Source organism: Convolutriloba macropyga, chromosome 2 (genome assembly GCF_964194025.1).
Source record: "Convolutriloba macropyga chromosome 2, txConMacr16.3, whole genome shotgun sequence".
NCBI classification, from domain to species: domain Eukaryota; kingdom Metazoa; phylum Xenacoelomorpha; order Acoela; family Convolutidae; genus Convolutriloba; species Convolutriloba macropyga.
The window spans coordinates 17647129-17674915 of NC_134469.1; the positions used below are offsets into that span (position 1 = coordinate 17647129).

Genomic DNA, 27787 nt, shown 5'->3' on the forward strand with positions numbered 1-27787 from the left:
AAATCTTAGGTCACAAAACTATTAGTACTCTAATGCTCCAATGACATCTCTTTCTTACGAAACCGTACAAAAAATGAGGAAGAATAAAAATGAAAAATGTATATTGATAAATAAACCGAACCCTAATTTGTCTTTTTCAAAATAATAATAATAAAGAATCATCAAATAGAAAAGGACGATGCGCTTGGTCACTTACAGGGTGGGTCGAAAGGCAGGGTTGGTTAGGCAAATGAGGCTTTCAGAAAAGTTTTTCAACTTATTGAACGTTGAGCCAAAAACTGCATAATATATCAATATATATCTATCTATTAGACATGGTCTGCGCATAGTTTATCATGACGTGGGCTCTCCGCGTTACTCTTTTATGGAGGCGCTTTTCCGCTCTAATCGTTCCCTATTTGAATTGATTTTGTTTTAATTAATATCAAATTTGAATTCATTTTTATCAAAAGGTACTTTTCCTAGTTTCTTTTCAGCCGACGGGAGTTTCAACTGACAGCCCGACGCCACATCACTTTTAATGGTTGGACAAACGGTGTCATTACGGGCGTCTACCGGTACCAAATTCTTGAGTAAAATTACTTGTTTTTATTTCCAGATTTCACTTTTCCTGACAATACATTGTGCGTGTCAAATATACTTTCGAACTTCGCGGACGAAAAGACGGTGCCCTATATGAAAATTCCAGTCAGTGTTTTTCACTTTTGAACTGGAATTTGAAAAGTGAAAACTGCTTTTCACCGCAAACTATCCACCGCGTTCCGCAAAAAAATGTGCGGCAGATTAATTGCAGTATAATCCCTCATTATAGTAATCTTTAAACATTGAATCGTAGAATTGAGCTGCAAAAGGATTGTTAAACGCCTTTACAGCCAAACTGCAAACTGAATTACTTTTTCACAATTAATTGATCCCATTTTTCAATTTAAGGCTCTTAATTGTGTTGCGAAAAACTCCTTTCTCAAAACTTAAGCGCTTTCCGCATCGGAAATCGGCACCTGAAAGCTCCAGCCACTTTCTTTGGAACTAGATTTCTTTCGGTACCTTTAGACGCTCGTAATGGTGTTTTTCTGACAAATAAGTTTTGTCGACCAATCAGAAACAGGCTGTGGACTCAATTTCTCAATTCTTTATTTCCAGCTAAACGTCATGTAGGCCAATGTTTGTAGCAAATTTTTTTAAGCTAACACTGACTACATTTATGTTTTTAGAAATGAAACTCTCGGCTGAAAAAGACAAGAAGCAGAACCTAATGTGCCACAGCATTTCGAATCTCCAAAACTAAGTGGCATCTAAACACTAATTTTACGCCCTTTTCTGATATTGGTGACAACCCTGAGTCAAGCCAAATTTTGACCAATTCCAAAGTTGTCGCATTAGTTGCAAATACATGTTTTTTCTTTATTGTGATCATATTTTGCCCATATCTCGTCACTCTTTTCAATTTTTCGTCACGTCATTTCCTTTCAATTTGGAAACTATAGTGACGCTCAAATCAAATTTTAATAATTTATTGGCCCAAAGCCTTGTAACTAATTTGCATGTTATTAAGCAAGCTATTGGAAAAAAGAAAGGAACCCACAGAGAAATTTCGAGTTGAAACAAAGGCAGCTGTACTTAAGTAGCGATTGATATCTATCATCTTAGCGTTGAGGGGCTCATGCGAAAGTAAACTCAAAATATTGTGTGGACTAAGGAATAAAAATGATTTGTAACCCAAAAACATACAAAACAGATTAAGGTTGTTGATGGGAAAACAATGTGATCTTAGGACAAGATTCAAGGGCTGCAATATTTTTACTTCATTTCAATATGAGATACACAAACAGATTTGTTAACTGTATTTCGAGACTCGATTGAGCTTTCATTTTTTTGAGAATATATTTTGCTCGGCGCGTTCACCTAGCAAAAGGTAAGTTGGGTATTTGCTTAGCGAATGAATTTAAAAACTCTACCTCGCTATGTCCGTGAGTGAACACGGGTGGCAAAAATAAGGATCAAATTTAGCAACTAGACACGAGAAGCAAAGCAAAGAAAATGATCTTAGCGACTACTAAGATTCGTAAACCAATAACAATTCAGAACTCGTGAATTCGAACAGCAAAATACATTGGAATAACAATAGATAACGAGGGGCACTAACTTAACTAAATTTGACATCTATGAATTTACTTCTAAATGAAATTAAGTATATCGAATGTAAATTTGATTGCAGTAGATTAATTATATGGGCTATCAGGCATGACATTTCCCCATTTTGGAACAAAATTGAAAAAGCAAAGTGGTAATAAGACTATCACAAAAAATGATTTTCATATTTTGCTGTTATAAACAACTATCAATTATTCAAAATCAAGGGTGTGCATATATGACGACCAAAGAAGAAGCATTAATCCGTTTCAAAAACAACACCTAAATTCAATTGAAACTTCAAAATCTTGAAACCAAGCCCTCCCTGAAACCCCCTTCAAACATTTAACCCTTCTTACTGTTCCGGAAGCCTTAAAGTCTATATAGCTTAAGTCAGAAGTCTGTATAAATGGAATCTTAAGTCACAAAGCTGTAAGTACTCTAATGCAACAATGACTGCTGTTTCTTAGAAAACCGTACACGCCTTTTTTAGGTAAAATTGTTTGCATAAAAATTTTAAGGGATAAAACACTCGGCTGAAAAATACAAGAGGCAGATTCAATGTGCTACAGCATGTCGAAGCTCCAAAAATAAGTGTCATCGAAACAGACTAATTTCACGCCCTTTTTGTGATTTTTGTGGCAACCTTGCGTCAAATTATATCTTGACCAATTTCAAAAGTTGTCGCATTAGTCGGCAAACATATATTTGTTTCTTTAATAAGATTCTAGTTTCCAAATATCTCGTCATTCTTTTCAATTTGCTGTTTTTTCCTTTCAATCTTGAAACCATAGTGACGTTCACAACAACATTGAAAAATTTATTCAACCAGAGCACATTAAAAAAATTCTATATTGTATAAGCAAGCCGTTGGAAGAAAAAAAAGAGCGGACAGGCCATTTTTCAGACGACAAAAAGAGAAGTGCACCCAAGTAGCAAATAGTATCAACCATCTTATTATTGGGGAGCTCATGCCAAAACGATTTCAAATTACTGCATGGACTGAGGGAAAAAATTGTATCCCTATGCTAAACAAAACAGATTATGTGCATTGAAGAGAAAATTTATGTGTTCCGTTCCTAGAGCAAGACTCGATTTGCAAGAGTTTTAATTCAATGAAATATGTGTTGCACAAACAGATTTATTAACGGTTTTTTGAGACTCGAATTAGCTTTGATTTTTAGGATGAAATTTTGCTCGGCGCGTTTAGCTAGCAAAAGGTAGCTTGGTTATTCGCTTAGCAAGTCAAATGGCATATTCTAGCTCCTTCTATTTGTTAGTGAATAAGGTTGGCGAAATTAAGAATCAAATTTACCAATTATAAATGAGAGGCAAAGAAAAGAAAATAATCTATGCAACTTTAAAGATTCGTGAGCCAATAAAAATTACCATTTAATGAATTTGAACAACGACATACATGTGAGCAACAAGAAATAACGAGAGATACTTACAGAAACAATCTTGACATCTGAGAAATAACCTCCAATTGAAATTAAGATCATCGCATGTAAATTTTACTGCAGTGGGAAAAAATTATGAATTATCATGTATGACATTTCCCCATTTTGGAAAAATTGAAAAAAAAACAAGATTGAACGTGTCATCACAACCATGTAAAATATTAATTATGATTCACCGGTTATGTAACAGCTAATATATATATATGTATATATATATATATATATATATATATATATATATATATTTATATATATTTATTTATATATATATATATATATATATATATATATATAATGGTTATGACTAGCTAGTGATAATAAAATTTCAAAATAATTTTTTACCGTTTGAATGAGTAAGTCCGTGTATCTGCAAATACTTCATAATCGAAGTCCACATCCATATCAGGGCTGTGATCTGCAGGGGAAAATTTTGGGCCAGAAGGTGAAGCTCTTTCGATGATCCGGGAAAAAAGAATATGTTAAGAATGAGCTCCAACTGCTATGCTGCGTCCAAAAATGGCTGTAAGACACTGGTTGACAAAATTAAGGGACTCCAGTACTTTTCAGCCGTTTGGGGTTTTCTCAATTTGGAGGACAGGAATTTGTTAATTCTCGCGACTAACCATCCTTGGCAAATTTTTAATACAAAACTTTGGGCTTTGTCGGGTTCTTTTCCCGAGTCTAAGGGGAATTTGCTGAAGTGCCCAATGAGGTGCAGAAGTAGATGCAAGGAGGAGCTCTGTAGTTTTGGTCGTTGCGGCTGGGACCAGAAGTTGACTATTTTCTGGGACTGCATCTTGAGGTGCAAGGTTGGATGGTCCTTTCGGCATACTCAACAGCATCTCTTGTGCATTATTCGAGCGATTTGACGAAATGCCACTCGTTTTGTCCCTGAAACGATGTTTCCTGTTTCAGTCTCCCGTTTGAATTAGCAATGATTCTAACGTATGAGTGGCAACTGTAACTTCCGTAGTTTTCTCTATCAATCGAGAGCCACGTCTTTAAGTATATTTGCGGAGATTTCTACCCCGTTCTACGCGGATACCTAATTTAGCTCTAACATTTTTACGAACAGTGATTTCGAGTTTTTCTGTTTCGGGAATTATTGATGTGTGTTCGTCGAATTTTATTACAACAGAGCCAGTAACCGAAACTTCATATAAGCCATCAAAGTTTTTTTGGATCTCCTTTGGGGTTATCGTTTACGTGCCAGCTACAAAATGACCACTTTGTCATTTGGAGGAAGAGCAGTACAAATTTTCTCTGTTTTGAGGAAGCGAAATTCACCATCCGTGCCAAATTTCTCCCATTTTTCAACGGCTTTTGTAACCTTACAATTATTTTTCTTCACTTCCCCGTTCTGTGATAGTCAACCTAGTTTTCCGGTAGCAGTTCATTGGAAATAACCCTTTATTCGTATAAATAATATATAAGTGTTTCTATAATAGATTAAGCCAGTATATGAAGGTGATGTACTCAGCGGGGTGTTGACAGCAGGGCCAAAGTGTGATTCGAATGACAAGATCTGTGTTGTCGTGTTGTTTTTTGATTGCATATGAAGAGCTGGTTAAAGAGTTAGTTCTTTTTATGTTGAAGGAGTTAGTGTCCTTATGTGATGCTTTTTTGCACGCAAGACGTCATTAAAGTGCACTAATGAACCGTTGTTCTAAATTATTTGCACGATGATCATTTGCAGGTGCTGGTATTAGGTTTCTGTTTTTTGTGCAATTTTGTTCGCTTGATAACAAATAAGACAACGATTCTAGTCAGTTCTAAAAGATCTTGGAATACCATGAATTTTTATATAATTGTATGAAGAATTTAATTTATTTGATGCATTTGCACTATCAAAAAATCATCCAAAATACTTTTTCCAATATCAGTTGGGCCTGCAAAGTCGATTTGTATTTAGTGATTGGGGATTATACATGGTTTATGTGGTTTAAATTGATTGGTGGGTATAATTGCTTTAAAAGTTTTATATATAACTCTGCAAGATTTCGCCACGGTTCAGGTATGGCCATGAGGAAGGCTGGTCTGAACAAACCATTTCCCGGCTGCCCGGATGAGTCTCTTTGATGAGAGCGTCCTTGATTGCGTTGGGAATTGGTATTTTTCCAATTGCTGCGGACATGCAGGTCTCGCCCACAGGACTGGAGATAATGATTAAATTGTTTCAGTCGGGCTTCGTCATTGCTTAGAAGGCAATCCCACACCTCTTAAACGACGGTGTTTTTGCTCGTTATGCAAGTAAATTTGTTAAAAAACTTTTACCACCACTTTATCGAAGGAGAGAACTTGCGTGCTATCTTTTAAGGAAAAGTAAATACTTGAATTAGGGGATGATCTGTGTGACGTGTTAGGCGTTGTATCTGTCGTTAAAGATACGCGGGGCAACCGGTTAGAAAGATGATGAACGCTTCATTATGTTTGAATTAGGCAAGTTGTTGTCTGATGCAGACATTGGAATCATTGAATAATTGAGCAACTGTTTTCAAAATTTGAATTGGTTGAAATATTTGTCATTAGTACTAATATGGAAAGAAATGCTGTTTGGATTTGAGTGTGAATTTAGCATGTTCAAATTTTTGAAATTGCCGTGGAATTTGGAAGGCGAGAGAAGCTAATACATTGCTTTGTTGAGCAGAATGTAGTGGTGCAATGCTGTGCTGTATTGTAGAATAGTTTGTACTTGAGCAGAGTGTTTATTTATATTTCAGTGCAAATGTACACGCGATGCGTGCGTGATATTCGGGTCGGAAGAATAAAATTTAATTAAATCGGATTTAATTTTTTGCTGAGCCTGTGCTATTTGATTTTCAGACAAGCGAAAACACCCTGCATAATACATATTCCGATTAAAAGAAAAAATTTTGGCTAATTTTGTAGTAGCAATTTGCTACGCAAGTAAATTTTTATTTCGAGAAAAGTGAACACGCGGTGCATGATCAATGTTTAAATTAGTAGAGATTTCATTGCGTGATTGAATAGTAGTAATTTGCTTTGCGGGTGCATGTTCTAAAAAAATTTGTTTAAACTAGTCGGCGAAACAGATTTAGTATTTTGGAATGTTTGGGCATCAGATGTAATGTTTGTAACGCTCCAATTAAAATTCGCATAATAAGCTGATACACTTTTTGATGGTTGATATAGATTTTGCAATAAGTAATCCACTATACCCATTTTAGCGCCTACAAGATGTTTAGTTCAAATTGGAATCGTAAAAGACGATCAACCTACTGTGACAAACGACTGCTACTAGAAGGAGTGTTCGTTAAAATGGTGTTCGTTAGGAGCGGACAAGAGAGCCCGAAGATCAGGTCGACTAAAAAATCTTTACCCTATTAACATTTAAATTTTGAAAATATTTAATAGAGCCAACCACTCCGAGTAATTTCAATCCATTTACGTTTTATCGTTTTCAATTAAAGTTTAAAATATGAATGCTAATGATATAGGTTTCCACCGAACGACAATCAGTTTTTCGATAGCCGCTGAGGACCAGAGCGAGCGGCGTCACATTTAACAGGTGTTTCGAGTTGCAATTTGTAGTGACTATTTTCAGTTTGATTTTCAATGCGGGTTTCAACGGCATTATAGTGTGTAGTTTGTACATCGGTCCAGTTGTAGTTCTCTTGTTTCGAAGCAGTGATCGTAAAAGATGGAATAATTGGCTCAATTGTGGATAGATTTAGTGAGGTAATGTACAGAGCAGAAAACTGAACAAAGTTTTTTATCCGAAGTTTTTTTTTAGAACAGTCTGTAGCTAATTGAAAATTTTTATCTTCAGAACCCTTGCTCATTATTATGATACCAACGATGAAGCAAAAAGTTTTTTTGAGACCTATAAGGTTATGATCCATTGCTTTTTGAGAGTCGGCGGTCATATCAGTGAGTACATAAAAAACAGTATTAAATCTGTACGAGCCTGTCATATCACCACACAAAATGTTGAAGTTACGGTGTTTTGCTGTGTCCGGGTGGAGAGTTAGTTGTTTGTTTGTATATTTAGGATCAATTGTGGGAAAAACATTTTATCATGAGGTTCGCTCCGATAATTTTTAATTGTTTGTCGTATTAATATGTCTAAATTGGGCATTTGGAACATTTTTTTTTTGGAATGGATTTGAGAAAAATTTTTGAATCGGATGCTAAATCTTTAGTTTCCTCTTTTTTGCAGTAATTATTATGCAGGATATAAAACATTGATCCGAACTGTCTTTTTTTATTTCCCTGTATTCTTCTTTTAAAATTTTTATATTCACTGTTGACTCTATTTTGAACATTGATTGGTATCCGTTGTCTTTTTTGGTCTTTAAGTTGAAAAAAATCTGTGCACTTTAGATTTGATATTTTTCATTTTTGAAAGGCCAATGCCTGAGATTAGATGTGGTAAATGTTTTGCTATTCGAAGTTTGAATGGACATTGTGTCGTGATGTTGTTTACAATACTACCCTAAGTGAAGTTTAGAGTTTGAGTGACGGATGTGATACTCAGATCGAGTAGCTGAAAAAAGGCGCAGCAATTGCGTTCTAATTTAATTCAATGGTATTAGTTCCGCGTTGCCAATACTACAATTGCGAAGTGAACTTGTCTTAATCAGATTAGTGGTAAACCGCTGTTTTTCCACTCAGTACTAATTCGGATAGAAACTCGCCATTTTTCCAATTACATTTTTGAGTCGACTCAATAGAAAGAAAATTGAGAGGGCAACTAAATTTTAGGAGTAAGAAAAGAAGAATGGAATATGAATGAAAATTGGAAGCCATGACCAGATAACCTCCTCAAGAGACGGGAGGTGAAAATTAAATTAAGTGAAAAAGGTTTTCTTAAGTCAATGTAACAAGAAAATTTATACAGAATCATTTTTTCTCCACCATATCCGCCTTTTCAAATTAAAAAAATTGACATATCAATAATTTAGCTGCAGACATTAATTAAAACATTTGTAAGCCAAATTTTTTGGGGGCAATGCGTTGAGGTTTTCTAGTCGAATTTGATTAAGTAAACTGAGTGGACGAGGGGAAGTTCTACGGGTTGACAAAGGTAGCAGCTTTGTTGGCTTTCATGCAGTTATTGACCTGGAGATGTTTGAGTTCGCTGAAGAAGTACCAGAAGTGGTATCTGTTTGACTATGACGATTCTGAGTGTCACCCCTCTATTTATTCTTCAGTTCTTTCATATGAGAGCAATTCTGTCTTCAGTTATCTTGTCATAAGTCGAGGTTGACGTTAGGCATATGTCTTTAGGCGTAAGTTTGTACTTTTCTAAGTCATGATGCCGAATTTAGTGATATCACTTTTCTAAAAGTGACCTCCTTTATTCCTGGCTCCTTCATTACTGAAGTAATGTACCTGATACGATTAACAACTGGCCCAGGAGCTATAGTTTCGCGGAGGCCTCGCAGGTCACGCTTTGAGTTCAAATGAACGCTCAGTGCGAGTTATATGGTTTGACAATTTTGGGTGGATGAAGCATCAGGATACCGATTTGTTCCTTTGTCCTTTGAATCGTCGGTCAGCATCCAATTGAGCCCTTGTAACTGCCTTCACTATCAAAACATCGCTCGTTTCTGCAGTGGCCAAGCCATTGTTATCCAGATAATCAGCGACGGGTATCATTGTCTAAATAGTGACTTAAAATTTTTCTATAAGACAGGTTTTTGCAGTGGGGATCAGTACTTACTTTGCTAAGTGGTATATGTGGACGTGAACTAAAGTGTGCTTGGAATGGTAACAGTTTTGCGGTCCTTTTCACGCAGATACGTAATTGATAAACTATTTATTTATTTGAGAATTTTATAATAAATGTGTTTGATTGCGACCATTAGCCCGTTCAAAATTTTTTGTCGGATATTTTGAAAATTAGTTGATTCATGCAACTAAAAGAACATTTTGTCCCTTTTCGTATAAAATTGGTCGCCAAAATCTATTTGCATTTTTTCAATCCTTTCACAGCAATGGTCTAAGGGTGTGCACTGTGATTCTGTTAATATAGATATAGGATTTCCCAAGGCAAATATGGCCAAAATGCAAATCGTCCCAGGAGAATGGACACAATTTTGTCGACACAAACGCATCCTGTGCAGAAATTCCACCAGGATGAGTGAAAGTAAACATATACATACTTACACCGTTACTCGTTGTTCTGGAGGATACAGTCGCGCATCTCTTTGAGAACGGCATCTTTTGTTGTCAACACCGCAATGAAACTCGTTTTGAAGAGTTTGAGAGGTTACTTTTGAAGACATTGTCACGAGATGCTTCGATTTTTTGGGGAGACAGTTCAAATGAAGACCTTGTCACGTTGATATTGGAGTTGGGAATGGGGATTGGAAGGTCGCACCTCCAGAGCTTTTAGGAGTAGTGTAGGTTGAAGTACTAGTGCTGCTCATTTTGATTTGTTTGTTTTATGGGAAAGTCGTTACGTTTGTAGTAATCAATTGAAGCAACTGATCTGTATGGCGGCATAAGCAGAAAGCAATTCTGAAATGTTCAGTAGTTGAGTATTAGTGGCGGGAGTGGAAATCAGCGATTGACAGATTGACTTTGGTGATTTTTTTATATTGCTGGAATTGAGTCATGAATTTAGCCGATTGTGGCAACCGCAAATTCGTTGTCATTTTTTCTAGAAACTTTTGCTTCTTGGTTTGGTTAGCGCAAATGTAATCTATCCGCCTCCATTTTTGCGCCCTGAAGGTGTTCAGTGACAAATTCAAATGGTAGTAGACGATCCGCCCAACGTGTCAATCACTTATTAAAGGACTTATCGAAACGGTTTTTCGTTCATGATTGATGATACAGCTCGATGATCATTTTTTTGCGGTGAAAAAATTTGCCGAAGAGGTAATATTTAAAGTATTCAACTGCTCGATCAACGCCTACAGTTTTTAATCAATTCACAAAACTTCGCTCCTCAATACTCCTAAGGAAACTTGCTGCAAACGCGTCTGTGTGCCATCAAGTAGGCTAACTCTGCTCTAGTGCTGCACCAGAGCGCGATGCATCGCTTTGGATCTGTGTTTCCAATTTGGTCTTGTAGTCTGTTTTTTTCTGCTGCTTGTGCGACATGATTTTTTATTGTATTGTAAATGTGATTCAAAATTATCAATCCCATCAAACTTTGTAGTTTTCTTTAGAAGTGGACCTATTGGGTGACACGGACCCTATTTCTGATTTATGTACTGAGCATAGAAAGGAAAAGTAATCGTTTGAGTGTTTTTAGATGCTGAGAGATGTAACATTATCGATGTTTTCCGTTTTCAAGTAGTGATATGCCGGATTAATTCAATTTATAGCCCCGCCAATTGATTTTGTGTTGTTGCTAATTGACATTTATGATAATTGATGCAAAGATTGTCATTGTCAAGTTTTTTGAGACATTCATATACTAATTTTTATGTTTTCTTGTTGTGATCCTCGACTAACATTTAGGATATATTCTTAGAAAAAAATGAGTGTTTTTTTAAACCAATTTGAGTATAATCCATAACCTTCTGTAAAGCTGCCGGCATATCAGATAAAACGGAGAGGAGACCTGTTGCCGCTTAAATTACTAAAGTTGCAGTGGTGTGATCTTTCCGGGTCTAAATTCAGTTGGCTATAAGCGTATTTTCAACTCCAATGTGTTGTACAAAATGCTGTTTGATCTAATGCTTACGAGTTTTTTTGCTTTATCGTGTCAAATAAATCATCAATATTTGGCATCTGATATTTGCTTTTCTGAAAAGATTTATTCAAAACATTGGAGTCGAGCGCAAATTCAACTGATTTTTCTCTTTTTACAGTGATTTAAATCGGGGAGATGAAGTTATTATCAGAAAACAGAATAAACATTTAGTGTTATGATGTAATTTTTCATCTATAAATTTTTTGTAGTAAGCGTTGACTAAATATTGGAGATTGATAGGAAAATACTGTCCTTTTTGATGTGTGAATGTAAAATTTTTTGTGAAATGTCTTGTTTGCGTGGCCTACCAATAAAAGAGATGAGATCAGGAAAAACCACACCCTACATGCATTTTTTTGATATAAAATTCAATTTGATTAATATTATATATATTATATATATATATATATATATTTATATGTATGTATGTATATCTTGAATGATTTAAACAGAGACCTAGAAGTTGACATAGTGCTCTGCCATTAACAGGCCTATGACTGCCTTCATCGATGGCTCCTTCAACATTCTCAGCCTTCCAATCATTGCACTGTACTGTGGTAATAATCGTGACCACTGTTTGAGGAACTTTCTTTGAGAAACGTTCTAACTCTTATTTCACTCTAACCGTTAACTATAGACAATGTTTATCTCCGTTGATCACTGCATTAGCTAGAATTTTGGATTATCGTGCAAACGAATCTAGGAATGCTTTCGTATCTACGTTTATAAATTCTACTTGCAGCTTTACCGGTTCCACCTCACAAAATATTTGATTGTTACAGATGACTGAAACACAGTTGTCCTTTGTTTCGTCATAATTGGAGTCGTAATCGGCCTTGTAAAAATTGTGTTTGACGAAATAATTACTAATTGCGTTTTCCTGATCGTCAACTGACTGTTCAACGGTTTTTGTTTCAGATTGTTTATCGACTACATTGTTCATTCGGGGTTTTGGTTTCCAATGAATTTCGATTTTTAATAACAAACCTTGACAAGTTTATTCGTTGAACCGCTGTCTTGCATTGTGTTCCCTACGCCAGGCAATTCTCTTGATGCTATGGGGACTATCTATTTCCATAATTTGGAAAGTGGATATGTTTTCGAAAATTGTTGCTTTGATATGGAGGTCACAAATTGTTGTAGTTTCTTTGCACAATAATTACCGAAGGGTTTGTTCTAGATTCTACTGCGTACGCAGAAGTAATAGGGATTTTCAATTGATTGGGAATCTCCTTTTCAATATTTATTGCCAATTCGAATGCCTTTTAGGTGTGTTTGTTTGTTTGAGTAGTTCTCGTTGTATTTCCCCATCTAACATATTTGCTATGAAAACATCACTGATCTTAGATTCTTCGTGGCTTCCAAAACCACAATTATTTAGAGTTCCCTCAAGCAGCCGTAGAATTCCTCAAAGTGTTCTCCTTTAAATTGGTTACAGTTAAGAAATATATAGCGACTAAATTTGATGTTTCGTTTCTGAGTAAATATCTCATCCAATAGGGTCCACATATCCCTGTTTGTCGTCTTGCTAATGTCATCTTTTTTTCCAAGGAGCAAAATATTCGGTTTCCTTCCGCGTCCAAGCTGAAGTAAGCTAAGACAGAGAGACGGCTTTACTGTCACACAGTTTCCATTCGTGGTCTCCACTACAAATTTCAGTCACTTCAGTGGCTCTTTTTTTATGCTTTGTTTTCGCTCACTTTGTGCTGTACTATTTCTCACATATTGTTCATACACCGGTTCTTGTGGAAGTATTATTTTCATATGGAGTGCTTTTCTGAGAATATCGATGTAAATGCTTTTTTTGACAAGAATCGCGATATTCAGTGTAATGTGCCATCTTTACCAGCGTAGAGGCGGGCCCAGAATCGGTTTGTCCCAGAAAAGTTCAATCCCAAGGAGTGCTTGTTCTTTGGTTGCTGACTACGCCACGTGATACTCGGTTAGAGTAGCTGAGTATTTGCGCAACAATTGCGATCCAATTTAACACAACTGGAATTGTGCCCTAATTCCGTAACCACAACTGCGAAATGATTTGTTTTAATCAGATTAGTGGAATGCCGCTGCGTTTATATTCAGTACTAAACTAGATTGAAACATGTTACGCTTCGGATTACTCTTGTTAGCGGCTCAATAGAACAAGAATTGAGTGAGCAAATAGATTTTAAGATTGAGATGAGAAAAATGATATGTGATTAAAAAGTTCTTGGCACGAACAAAACAAATCCTCACAAGACTGGCTGCGCCATTAAATTAAGTTACCAAGATTTTTAAAGTCAGGGTAACAAGAGAATATATTTTGGTACATAATTATTGTCAGTAGCACAACGGAAATGCGAAGGGCATCGAAAAGATAACAATCAACAAGAGGTTTTATAGCATCGCGTTCTTCCACAAGTTCCAAATCTTCGATACGCCAGTCGTTACTGGTTCCTGGAGTGTGTATCAGTCAAATCACAGGGGTTAATTCCTGTGCAAAACTGTTTGGTGATTTAGTAGGTGCTGTTGTTTGCCATTGTGTCAGGGGGAGTTTTTGATTAGTTCTGTAGCTAATGACTCACTCACAATGCTACAGACGCTTCATGACTCAGTGAGTAGATCAACACTCGGGGTTCAATTTGGAAGGATGTACGGCCGATGCTGTCATTCATGTTACATCCGAGCTGTCATAGTCAAATTTGAATCAGGGTTGTGATTGCTATCAACGATAGCTTTGACTGTATTGTCAATTGGAGATGATTTGATGGAATTATCAACTTCATTGACATTAGGGCGCGAACTTCTTTGAAAGTTAGATTTTGCTTTCCGACAGAGCCGATCAAAATGGTTCTGTATATCCAAATTGTTGCAATTTTTGCCCTATTCAAAATTTTTATCCGTGTAAATCGCAGACAGAACCAGGCCGCAGTTTCAAAAATTCTGACACGTTTTTCGAATTCGTGTTTGAAAATTTTTGCCGTGAATTTGGCTGTGTGTTGTGAAATTGACCTCGAATTGTTATTGCATTCACTTGCGAAAGGGATTGGCTACTAAAAATTTGTAACTGATTTTGTTTTCCCTGTTCCGTGTTACTAGCTAATTTTGAGGCCCGGCTGGGGTCGACAATTTCTTGAAGAAGTTCTCATTTGATTTCTGGATCTTGCATTTTTGCTATGAAAAGGTCCCTAATCAATGTATCTTATTGACTGCCCGATTTACTGTTTTCCAATAACTTTTTTAGTTTTTCAAATAAATGCTCGATTGACTGTCCTTTTGCTTATTCTGCTGTTAGCAAAACACAGCGATCGAATTTATAGTTCTGGGCCTAAAAAAGCCTTCTCCATGAGACGCCAAACTTCTGCTGTGGTTAGTATATCATATTCATCATGAGATGCGGAATATAGCAACTGACCAATGTTCTATCTTCGGTTCCTATGCTGAGATATAACACTGACACGATCGCCTGATTCCAGGGTTTAACACATGCGATCTCCATGTACTGTTGACATCAGTTTTCCCAATTTATCTGGTGCTGCGCTTTTCTGGCTGGTTTTACGCGTTCCGAATGTGCTGACGCTCCATTGAGAGTTTCTTCTTAGATGATTTCAAATTGTAATTGAACTTGTTCTGGTTGAGGGCCAAGTAGAGTATCGATTAAGATTTTCTATTTTGCTAAGATGTCCCTTTATATTTAGTCCGCCATTTTTCCCAATTGAGGTCGAGGCCGAGCTTGGCTTCTCCTGGAAAAACTCGATGACTAAACAAGTCCGCTTATGAGAGGTTGAATGCACCATGTAATATACAAATAGATTTGTGAACTGTTTTTTGAGACCCAAATTAGACTTCACTTTTCAAGAAGATATTTTGCTGGGCGCATTCAATTATCTAATTGTACCTTAGGTATTCGCTTAGCGAATCAACTTGCAAATTCTAGCTCGCTATAACTGTGAAAGAATACGGGTGGCAAATTAAGGATTAAATAGAGCCACTAGTCACGAGAAGCAAAGATTGATATTAGCAACTTCTAAGATTTGTGGATAAATATTTCCCAATGCGGAATCTGAACAGCATACACATAGAAGAATAACAATAAATAACGAGGGGCACTAAATGAATTAAACTTGATATCTAAGAAATAACGTCCAAATAAAATTAAAAACACCGTATGTAAATTATACTTCACTAGAATAAATTTATGAGTTATCATGTATGACACGGAAGTTTGGAACTAAAAGGCAAATTGGAGAGTAGAAAAAAACTTGGGTTTCTAAAACTGGTCTGATTTAATCGGACTCAAGAAGACGTACCTAAACGTCGGATAATTGTGACAAATCTTGAATGAAAGTGACGAATTCCTGCCACTAGTTTCTGAGTTGTTGCATTATTTCATAGTTCGGATAGTAATGACGGATTAACATAAATTTGAGGCAGCTCAACAAACGATATTCGCAACTGTTTGACACGTAACATGCTCTCAAACTCTTATCGAACCTATTTTTTATCTAAACGCCTTGACCACCGTTCAGAGTAAAGTCCAGCCAGGATGTCAAATGAAGTGGGGGAATTCTGACTGATAATTTCGGATCGTCGGTATGCCTTAAAATTTGGTAGTTAGATAGCTAAAAAGTTATTCCGACACTAAAGAAGCTATTATAACAAAATAAAATAGCTGTTCTACTCAAAAGACTTTATTGTGTGAGAATTTTATTGCTTCACACTAAATTTGTGTTACGAACGAGATGCTGAGTATGTAAAAAGCATGTATGGAGAGAGTTTTGGAAAGAAGGAAACACGTCCAAAAACTACAGAAATATATTATAGTTGATATTTACATCAACTTGAGAAAATTTTCCGACAGATGTAGCTAAATGAATGTTTTTGCGACCCGTGCCACAACTATTGTGTGATCATTTTGCAGACTATGTTCAAACTTTGGTTTCTGATCAGTGTTCCCTTGTCCACCCAGGTTGAGGTGCCATCCGGAAATGACCTCTGATCAGACCAAGTCCAACTCACACGGTGTGTTCCCAGACGAAAATTACAGGGACTGGAAATTGGTTCGAGCGCACAATAGTATGACCAGATGTCACTTCGGTCTGGGGACGGTATGATCAGAGGTCACTTCAGGATGGGAATGGTCTCATCAGAGGCTGATTCAAGCGCACATTCGTCTGATCAGAGACCATTTCGAGCGGATTTTTTTTTTTGATTTTTTTGTTTTATTTTACTGAGCGATGTTGGCTCTATCAAGAGGCAACAAAAAGCAGCATTCTGATCACAGACACATCTAGAGTTTGATGTCTTTGATCGGAACCAAAGGAGTCTAGCTGATAGAACATGCCAGTCCCCTTACAAGGAAATTTTGTTCAACTGTAACGTCTGCAGACTTTCGTCGGACGATAATACTTTCCAGGCCCTGTAATAAGGGTCGCACTTTGCCCCCTTCGTGTGCGACCCAAATGGCCTGATAATCAGAGGTGGCTGGTAACTGCTAACTTGAGGTCTGATATTTTCACCTGGACACGCCCTAACTTTGAAAGAGTTTGCGATAAACATGCAAAACAAATTTGTACGATAGATTATTGATCTTGCATCATGTCCACTGCTTTTACTTTATCCTGAAATAAGAACTAAAAACTGATTGATTGAGTCTAAAACATATTAGGTTTTCTTCCAAGTTAAATTTGCTTTTAAAAAAGAAAGTATTGGAGTGCTCATCCACTAAATTTCTTGTTTCTTATTCCAAGTTATAAAATTGTAGACAACTTTCGTTTGAATTTCTAACAGAACCCGCAGCGCTATTAACTAATTATTTAACATCTGCAAATTTTTTCCACCCGTCGTTTTGTAGATATTGCAAGCAGCAATAAGAGCTGTACACAAAAAGTTTATGTTTGGGACTGGCACATATTTTTCAAATGAGGGTTATAATATACTCGCTGATTATTAGAAACAAAAATCAAATTTTCAGTTGAGACCAGTTTTGCGCATTATCATTGCAGTTGCAGTCTTTTGTACTCTTTGAAAATACCTGATTTGCCAAATTACAGAGCGAACTAATATCCTATAGATGAGGACGAGGCTTGTTTTGATAACATTAAAAAAATTTTGTTTCTGCCATAGGGATACAATCAATTATATGAAACAATAAATAATGGGAGAATGAGTAAAAATTTGCAGGTGAGGCTTATCGCTAAGTGTTGACTAGTTATGGAATTATGTGTTCAACCAAGATGCGAATTCGAGATAGAATAAAAAATTCCTTGGAGTTGTTTTGTGACAAAAACTTTTTCTATCTCAAAAATTCTTTAATGGTTTGTTGGGAAGAAAATATGTTGTTTATATAAACAATTTAGTTTATTTGAATTTACCTTATCTTTTTATGTTGAAAACAGCTTTTGAAACTGGACCATCTATGAAAATTTAATTGTTTTTCTTGAGCTTTATAAGTTCTTTCTATGAAGGTAATTGAAGATATTCTAAGTTTTCATTTAAAATTTGAAGGCAACAGGTGATCCTCTTAGAACGTTTTTAGGTTTTTTCCGAAAATCATCTTTCTCCTATGTAGCATTGCTACCAACTTTACTCTTGTATATTTTTTATCTAAAATGATTCTTGCTTTGCTCAGATCAAAGCATTCAAACATTCTTAAATTCCATTTAAAACTTGAAGGCAACAGATGATCCTTTTAAGAAATTCTTAGGGTTCTCCCGAGAATCATCTCACTCCTGTGTAATATTGCTACAAACTTTATTCGTGGAAATATTTATCTGAAAAGGGCCTTGCTTTGCTCAACTCAAAAATCTTTCAGAACCACAAACACATACATTGTTTTCCAGGTCAAATTTCGAATCAAATCAAGTTGTAATAGAGTGAGTTACTTGTTGTTTTACATCACGCGAAAGCCTTTTCTTATTTGTATCCTGTTACCAGCCGAGACAAAATCAACATGAGCAACCTTTTCAGTGATACTTGAAAATTCAAAAAACAGTCAACAATTTGATAACAAATTCAGAAATTGTAAAGGTGAATACCACAAATATACAAAATTGAAAACTGTCTATTTTCTTGTTAGGCATCACTTTTTATCACCCATATAAAAACAACAATTTTTTTGTATGTATTTTCATCGTGAAGACTCAGGGCCCAAGAATCTGGAAGTTCAAGAATAGCCATAGATTTCAATCGAATTACATAGAGGTAGATCCAGGAAATACAAAAAACAATATAAGACACTTGCTTTTGACTAAGAGTCATTGTGTAGTTAAAACGCGACAAAATCCAAATAACTGGACACATTTTCAGATTGTCAGAATGTAAAATTTTTATTTTTCTTTCCTTTGGCATTGTTTATCTATTGCCTATAGTTGAATGCTCAAAATATTGTGACTAAACACGTTTTACAAATTTATACCAACCTAGCACCAGGTTTACGGTATTGTTATTATTACCGACTGCTTTTACTCTGGATGTAACAACCTATCTGTGGTATTGGCTAACTCCATAGAGCTCCTCTGTGAAAGAACTAGAGCTTAAAAAAATCGAACTTACTATCTCTAATGATGCGATCAGACAGGCTACCATTGCGCCAAAGCTATGCTGAAGTAGCTCATCTGTAAGCTTGATATACCACAAGATGGGGTTTTACACTTCTCCCCATTGAAACAATTTGGTTCCACAAAACTCAAACAACATCTCAACTAAGGTACCCACAAGACAAGGCCAGAGCCACGTATCTAAAGTCTACCAATTGCAAGAACTCAAATGTGATATTAACTATCTCCAAATACTGCTTAAAATTAGAGCTTAGAGGACTCGAGCCTACTACCGCCGGATCAGCAGCCAGGCATGCTACCATTGCAGCAAAGCTACACTGGAGTGGTATCTTAGTGAGCTCGTTTTTGCCAGAAACTGGGTTGCTACATTGAACACCAATGAAAATCAAAAAACCAGTGATTCTCGAAGACGCTCACCCACTGCTCATTGTCTTTTTTACATTTTCCAAAAAAACAGATACTGGTCATTTTTAAATGTGTTCTTCGAATGGAACAATGTTCTAGAAACCGATCTTTATAAAAATTGACTTCAAAGATTTACTTTAAAAAGTTGTTTTGCCGTACACATAATTGATGTTTTCTGGTACTAATCTTCTGCAGCTAAAATATTTTATTTGGTAGAACAACGATATCACACAAAATGTTGTGGAATTTCAACTCTTGAACGAATTATTCGCAAATCAGAACCCCACATCCGTACGTCATGCAACCCCCAGTACGTTATGTATACCCCCGTTACAGAGTTATTGCAGTTTAATATTAAATCATTATGCACCCACTGCGAACATTTCGGATTTATTCTGTTTTGCCCCCCCCCCAGCTCAGTGGGCTTATATTTTTTAAACCTCACCACCAGGCGCACGTGCTGTTTTTTTTTATATAGTAACGTGCAATATAACAACATAAAATTTGTAACTGAGGACGTAAAAAAATGGGGGCTGAAACAGAATAGATGCCACATTTCTTAAGAAAAATAGAGAAAATAGGGACAAAAATCCCCCCCCCACAAAAAATTAACGAATTGTGTCTTTCCCATTATAGCCCCCCAGATTAGTGGTCAGATAACCTATAGCGACCCATCATGGTAATTATACCATTATACCAAAATGGTGGCTGTAAAATCATGGGGGTCTAAAATGGGGAAGACCCAACGAATCTCCGTTTTAATGAGCACAAAATAAACAACAAGAAAAAGTGATAACATCTTTCAATTAATTGAACCAAATGAATTATTCTGAAAAGAAGATTAGTGGGCAAATAAATATTACGCCCTTCTCCTCCTGACGATGTGCATAAGAACACCGTCGAGGAAGGGGGAGAAACGGAATAGATCCGCACTCTGTCTCTACCAAGCTTGGGAAGCTGCTATGATGGGAAGGAACATATGACCTCTCGGCCCAGGCTAGTTTTGTAGCTTCTAGGATATCAATTGTAAAATGAACGCACGTGTTGCGCGAATGAGACTACCGAGCCGCGCTTAATATCAACAAAAAATGCATATGATTTAAAAGGAACAGCAAAGGATTAAAAAATGTTGTCCAACTGTTTTCATAATTTTGGTTTTTCCCATTATAGCTCATCCGGTTCTTTCCCCATTATAGCCCCCCCCACAAAATTTTAGCCACCATTGTTGTGTATTTACCATTATGGGGGAACGGATCCTTTCCGTTTGTGTCCCCAAATAAGTGGACACATATTCAGATAGTCAGCATGTGAAGTATTTATTTTTCCTTCCTTCGGCATTGTTTATCTATTGCCTATAGTTGAATGCTCATTAATCACTTTATACCAATTTATACCAACCCAGCACCAGGTTTACGGCATTGTTATTATTGCCGACTGCTTTCACTCTTTGATGTAACAACCTACCTGTGGTATTGGCTAACTCCATAGAGCTCCTCTGTGAAAGAACTAGAGCTTTAAAAAATCGAACTTACTGTCTCTAATGATGCGATCAGACAGGCTACCATTGCGCCAAAGCTATGCTGAAGTAGCTCTTTTTTGTTAGCTTGATATACCACAAGCTGGGGTTTTACACTTCTCTCCATTGAAACAATTTGGTTCCACAAAACTCAAACGACATCTCAACTAAGGTACACACAACACAAGGCCAGAGCCACGTATCTAAAGTCTACCAATTGCAAGAACCCAAATGTGATAATAACTATCTCCAAATACTGCTTAAAATTAGAGCTTAGAGGACTCGAGCCTACTATGGCCGTATCAGCGGCCAGGCATGCTACCATTGCAGCAAACCTACGCTGGAGTGGTATCTTAGTGAGCTCGTTTTTGCCAGAAGCTGGGTTGCTATATTGAACACCAATGAAAATCAATAAAACCAGTGATTCTCGAAGATGCTCACCCACTGCTCATTGTCTTTTTACATTTTCCAAAAAAAACAGATACTGGTCATTTTGAACTGTGTCCTTCGAGTGGTACAATGTTCTAGAAACCGATCTTTATAAAAATTGACTTTAAAGTTTTAGTTTAAAAACTTGTTTTGCCGTACACATAATTGATGTTTTCTGGTACTAATCTTCTGCATTTAAAATATTTTATTTGGTAGAACAACGGATATCACACAAAATGTTGTGGAATTTGAACTCTAGAACCAATTATTTGCAAATCAGACCCCCACCCCCCGTACGTCATGCACCCCCTCCCCCCAGTACGTTATGTATCCCCCCGTTACAAAATAGGTGCAGTCTACTATTAAATCATTATGCACCCACTGAGCACATTTCAGATCTATTCTGTTTTGCCCCCCCCCCCAGCTCAGTGGGCTTAGATTTTTTAGCCCTCCCCCCCCCCCCAGGCGCACGTGCTTTTTTTTTACATAGCAACGTGCAATATAACAACATATAATTTGTAACTGGGGACGTAAAAAAATGGGGGCTGAAACAGAATAGATGCCACATTTCTCAAGACAAAATTGAGAAAATAGGTACAAAAATCCCCCCACAAAAAATTAACGAATCGTGTCTTTCCCATTATAGCCCCCCAGATTAGTGGTCAGATAACCTATAGCCCCCCATCATGGTAATTATCCCATTATACTATAATGGTGGCTATAATTTCATGGGGGGCTATAATGGGAAAGACCCAACGAATCTCCGTTTTAATGAGCACAAAATAAGCAACAAGAAAAAGTGATAACATCCGTCAATTGAACCAATTGAATTATTCTGAAAAGAAGATTAGTGGGCATATAAATTTTACGCCCTTCTCCTCCTGAGCACGTGCATAAAAACACCGGCTGGGAAGGGGAGAAACGGAATAGACCCGAACTCTGTCCCTACCAAGCTTGGGAAGCTGCTATAATGGGAAGGAACATATGACCTCTCGGCCCAGGCTAGTTTTGTAGCTTCTACGACATCAATTGTAAAATGAACGCACGTGTTGCGCGAATGAGACTACCGAGCCGTGCGTAATATCAACGAAAAATGCATATGATTTAATAGGAATAGCAAAGGATTAAACAATTTTGTCCAACTGTTTTCATAATTTGGGTCTTTCCCATTATAGCTCATCCGGGTCTTTCCCATTATAGCCCCCCATAAAATTATAGCCAACCATTGTGGTATATTTACCATTATGGGGGAGCGGATCTTTTCCGTTTGTGCCCCCCCCCCCCCCCCAGGTTAGTGGGCGCATATTATTTGCACCCCGCAGACGCACGTGCCATATTTATACATAATGATTTACTATGTAATGGCACGTGCTCTGTAACTGGGGGCGCATAACGTACGGGGAGGCACAAACGAAAAAGGGATCTTTTCCGTTTGTGCCCCTCCAGTACGTTATGCTCCCCCCAGTGACAGAGCACGTGTCATTACATAGTAAATCATTATGTAAAAATATTGCACGTGCGTCTGGGGGTTGCAAATAATATGCACCCACTAAGCTGGGGGGGCACAAACGGAAAAGATCCCGAAAAAGATCCGGGGAAGCTATAGGTAATCTGACCACTAGGCTGGGGGGGGGGGGGTTATAATGAGAAAGACCGCATATTCTCTGGTTACAGTCCCAATTAAATCCAGGATTTATAAACTCACTTTTTAAAATTTTTTTGACTTATTTTGCCACAGCCCACTCTGACCTCTGAACATATATAGATATAGCGTGTTTTCCCAATGCAAAACAAAAATATAGAAATCAATATAGTACTTCTGTGACAAAAGGAATGTGCGTTATATTCCAACATCACTAAATTGACAGGGGGAGATGGTGTGTGTGTGTGTGTGTGTGTGTGTGTGTTTCGTGTGTGTGTGTGTGTGTGTGTGTGTGTGTGTGTTTTGGGGGGGGGGGGGGGTAATGTGAACCAACATGTCTGGTGGAAAGATCTCCGCCATGGATCTGATGAAAACAGTTGCAGGCTGCAGACGAAGCAGAGTAGTTTTTTCTTAGTAACGATGAGGCTTTTGAAGTTGTGGTACAGCTTCTTTTATTGTTTCTGGATGGGTATTTATGGAGTGGCTGCCTTTGTGCCTTATGTGGACTTTGAGGCTATCGAGCAACTCACTCAATCAGATCTGAGCCTCCTGTTCCCTGTTGACGAAATCACAGGTAAAACACTTTTATTACAACTATTTACTTAAGGGGTCCTTCACACTATAACCCTTGCCCCCCACAAAATTAAAGCTTGGGGGGGGGGGGGGGACAAACAGAAAACATCCAGAGATCTTCGTTGACGCTTTTTGCTTAAGGTAGAAAAGACAGCATAATAGTGGATACAGTGTTCAAAAGTCAGGCACTGGCAGGCACAACATGCGGAGACCACATTGAGATCATATTCCAGTGTATCTTCCATGTCCATCAGAACCAACAGGAGGAAGAAGCTCACAAGAAGCGTTCCTTCCAAATAATCGATGCATGGGGCAAAACAGAGTCTGGCATAACCCAGGGTAACCTTAACTGGCTAGGGCGACCTTCACTCTGCAAGCTTACGTTCCAAGTAGATGACGGATCAGTTTCGTACACTTTTGACTTTTTGGCCAGTATCGTACAGTTTAAGCTGGCAGGTGATCATGTGAAAATCCGGCTCTTCTCTTCAAGTTGAAAGTGAATCTAAATATATATATATCTACCTGCAGTAGCCTAAATTACGGATCCTAATGTTTAGCAAACGATTAGAGCAAGTTCTTACGAACACTCGCCAGTGAAAACTTGGAAATAAAATGAGCTTTGGTAAAAGTAACAAAAAATATTTACAGTCAAGGTCTGAGATAGATCGAGAGTGGTAATTTTGAAATTCATTGTCCTGTGATTATTTCTGTTTTTGAAGAAAATAATTAGAGAGCAATTTTTGAAATGTGATTGTTTTGGAGTCGGGGGCTTTACGATAATAAGAAATTGTTTCGTTATTTTTCAAGAAATTTTTGGTCTTTCCCATTATAGCCCCCCATGAAACTATAGCCCCCCATTATGGTATAATTACCATGATGGGGGGCTATAGAATATCTGACGACTAAGCTGGGGGGGGGGGGGGGCTATAATGGGAAAGACGCGAAATTTTGTTTTTGGAATTCGAAGGTATCATGATCAAACAAGTGCATTCAATGCATCGTGGGAGAATGTTCTTGATACAAATAAAATTTAAAAAACTTCAAAAACAGTTGGGCACCAGATTAGAAGCTATTCTGCCCCCCCCCCTCCCCCCGACCCCTCACTCACAAATTATGAGTATTTATGTAGCTCTTTACTATGTAAAAATGTAGCAGGTGCGCCTTTGTTTGGAGGCGTAAAAGTAGTATGATGGCAAAGCTGAAGGTCACACCAGATCATGAAAAATCTGACAACCTGCGCTGAAATCCTAAAAGAGAGCTAATGAAAGAAAGAAGCTGTTTTCCTGTTTTCCCACAGATAAAGATGGTTTTGTCATTCTTACATAGGACACGACAAATGTTTGATATCACCAGCGTATGACTAAAAATTATGCCCATATAAGCTCTATATTCTGATATTTCCGTGCTCATTCCAGTTCCATAAACACATTTTTCTATTCTCAATATCACATTTGAAGCTATTCCGATTTCCCCTTCCCCAATGTTTTTACAACCCCCACTTACAAATTATGAGCAGTCATGTAGGTCGTCACGACTTTAAAACTGGTAATAAATTTTTCCATCAGCGAAATTGCTAAAAAGTTAATGAAAAGTTAGAATTCAAAACCGTTAAAGTTTAAGTATCTTACATTGAGAGCGTTAAATGTGTTTAAGCCAAATAATATCAACGCTAAGTTTTCCTAACTAAAGTTTTCAGCGCCAAATCTTTCATAAATTTAACGCCTTTGCTGCAAAGTTTGCAAGAAAACTTCTCAAAAAATTTCTCTTCCTAGGTTTCAATTTCTCAAACTCTGACATGCTGCTGATTTGTATACAACTGTGCGCAAACGAGTTGAAATTGACAAAAAGATGCTTCACTCCCATTAAAATTAAAGAAGTCGCCTGATTGATTGACGGCTTGAGCGTTATTATGATAAGAAATTTAGGTTTAGAAAACCACCATCTAATTTTCGAAAAAAAACTGTGAAAGCAAATTTTGTTTAAAACCCATTTTGTTTAAAACAAAAGAATAAATTCATTCAATTATTTGATTTATTCAATCAAATAGAGATAATCTAACGCATCCTTTTATTACTTAGCGGCGTTGCTAATTATCATTTTTAATGAGATACGCATCAATTCAACGTTTTTTCTGAAATACTGTTTTTGCTCAGTTACAAAGACTGACTGTACATGACCCCAAAATTTTTTTGAGATATTAGGTGTGGTCAGTAACTTAGATTCAGTATGTTCGGTTTTATACGCAAGAAATTGTACGTTTTTTATTACAAAATTGAGTTTTTTTATATATAATGTAGTCAAACGTTATGTTGAATTTATAATCACAGGAGTTCCAAACGTACCTCTGGAACATAATTTTTGAAAAAAACAAAATTTGGTCGGCTTCCTTCTTTAGCTCATTTATAAAGCTAGATGCACAAATTTCGATATTGTTTGTTCTGAAGTTGAAATTTTAAAAGAAGCGTTAAACATTAACGGGGATTCATTTCGTTGAACCACACTCACTGAGTCTTGAAATGGTCATGAAAAATCAAGTACGCAAGTACTTTTCTCATGATTTCCTATGTTTTGAACCCGAGCATATCAATGGTTTATTCCGTTAAAAACCAAACATTCCGAACTGCCGAAAATGAATTTAGCAAATTTAAGAAACCTAACATAACGACAATTTTACGTTTAAAGTGAATATACGGAATCTAAGAGACTAAACATACCGACAACTTCTTTCGTTTAAAACCGAACATACCGACGGTAGCAAAAAATAAAACATAAAAATTTTTGTCGTTTATGTATAACCAAAACCGAACATGTTGAAAATTTTCTCAAGTTTACAAACGACTGTTTCTGATAGGATCAGTATAGATTGCTACTGAATTGAGCAACAACATTAATAATAGAAAATAGGAAAAGAGCCTTTGTTAAGGGGCGAACTACACCAACCCCCTCAAGACCAAAATCAACATAGTCCTGTGTCTCCCAGCTGACTGTCAAGCAGGACATCTCATGAAGTTGTTCAATGTGTCCAGATCCAATTTTCAGGGAACTGTTTCTACAATTTTTTCACTCTTCTTCTAATGAACGGCTTTAGGAGAACATACCTTTTTTTCTTCAAAAATTATGGACCGCTACCATGTATGAATTGGCACGACTAAAAAACTCGATTAAATATACTCGTATTATTAAGCGAAATCCGGTTTACAATCTTAACGAGTGTTTCCAATTGGGTTTATGCTTTCAATTTTTGCTTTTTTCAACAATTCATACCATACAAGGCAATATTTTCTTATATTACCATATAAGAAAATTTCTGTTATGTTTTACTATAAGGAAAATCGGATCAAACTAATTAATACAATTAAGAAGTAGTTAAACGCCATTTTGGTAAGCAAAACCAAATAGACTAAATTTCGCCAATTCAACTATGGCACTTGTAAGGGAAATTCTTGATAGTCTTAAATTTAGACTTCTACATTTATATATTTAGCGCAGACCAATATCTATCTGCCAAGTAAATTCTTCTTCTCGATGGTGCGGGCTTTGAATTTTTTTAATCTGATATACTGCAATTAAATAGTTGCGAATGTAAAGTTTTTACTCCGCTGACTAAAATTGTGAAGTTACCATTTCCTAAATTTGTGAGTTTCAACACAGAAAACTGTAACAAATTCGCATTTTTTGTAACTTTTGATTTACTTTGATGAGAGAAACATTTTCCCTGTTTTCCCCATGAACAGCTGGAGCCACTGCGTGTGTACTTTGAGGACAATGGGGATTACAATGTGGCCTTCATTCTAGCTGTCATTGTATTGGGTGTATTTCTCATACTCGTCATTGCAGGTGACATAATCAATTATTATCCTCACGTTATTCATTCTTCATCAACAAACGTAATCTGAGGAGCCAAAATGTCAATTCAAGCAATAAATATATTAATTGGATTGGACAGCAGCTTTTCCGAATTTTACAGAATACATGGAAAACTGTTGATCATTTTCTAGAATTTGGATTACTATGCGGGTATAATCAGATTAAAGTAGACTTTTTAATATTGGCTCAACTGTTTAGAACTGTCAAAAATCAGAATTGATGACAGAAGTTCTCGGTTTTCTAAAGGAAATAGAATTGAAGTTAAGTTTTAATCTAATTAGGTAATAATCTATTTTTTGATTTCTGGTTTTGAAAAAATATGTGTAAAGTACGTGTAACTAGTTGCTTGCAAGATTCTTGCAAGTTTCTATATTCATTTGCAAGAATCTTGTAAGCTTTTTCATTCATATGCTCGGGAAAGGGGGCCGCCAGAGAGGTGAAGTGGATTTTTGCAGTAAAAAATTGAAAGATTGTTTTGAATCAGCTTGCAAGATTCTTGAAAGCCTTAAATTCACTCATCACTAGGGGTGGCACGAACGGGAAAATGCCAGATTTCATCGA

The 27787-nt window shown here is 36.7% G+C and overlaps 1 protein-coding gene across 1 annotated transcript; it reads left to right on the forward strand.

The window, feature by feature from the left end:
- The first annotated feature begins 22220 nt into the window (after positions 1-22220).
- LOC142334840 (uncharacterized) lies at positions 22221-27255 on the forward strand. Its single transcript, XM_075383168.1, has 5 exons — positions 22221-22280; positions 23170-23360; positions 23501-23815; positions 26283-26404; positions 27094-27255. The coding sequence occupies exons 2-5, from the start codon at positions 23207-23209 to the stop codon at positions 27253-27255; spliced, it is 753 nt and encodes a 250-aa protein (XP_075239283.1). The 5' UTR covers positions 22221-22280; positions 23170-23206.
- The last annotated feature ends 532 nt before the right edge of the window (positions 27256-27787 follow it).

Excerpts from the sequence above, each read along its gene's own strand:
- LOC142334840 (XM_075383168.1), top strand. The coding sequence starts at position 23,207 with ATGAGGCTTTTGAAGTTGTGGTACAGCTTCTTTTATTGTTTCTGGATG. Across the intron at positions 23,816-26,282 it reads CGTACAGTTTAAGCTGGCAG|GGGCGAACTACACCAACCCC; the intron begins GTGATCATGTGA and ends GCCTTTGTTAAG. Across the intron at positions 26,405-27,093 it reads GATCCAATTTTCAGGGAACT|CTGGAGCCACTGCGTGTGTA; the intron begins GTTTCTACAATT and ends CCCCATGAACAG.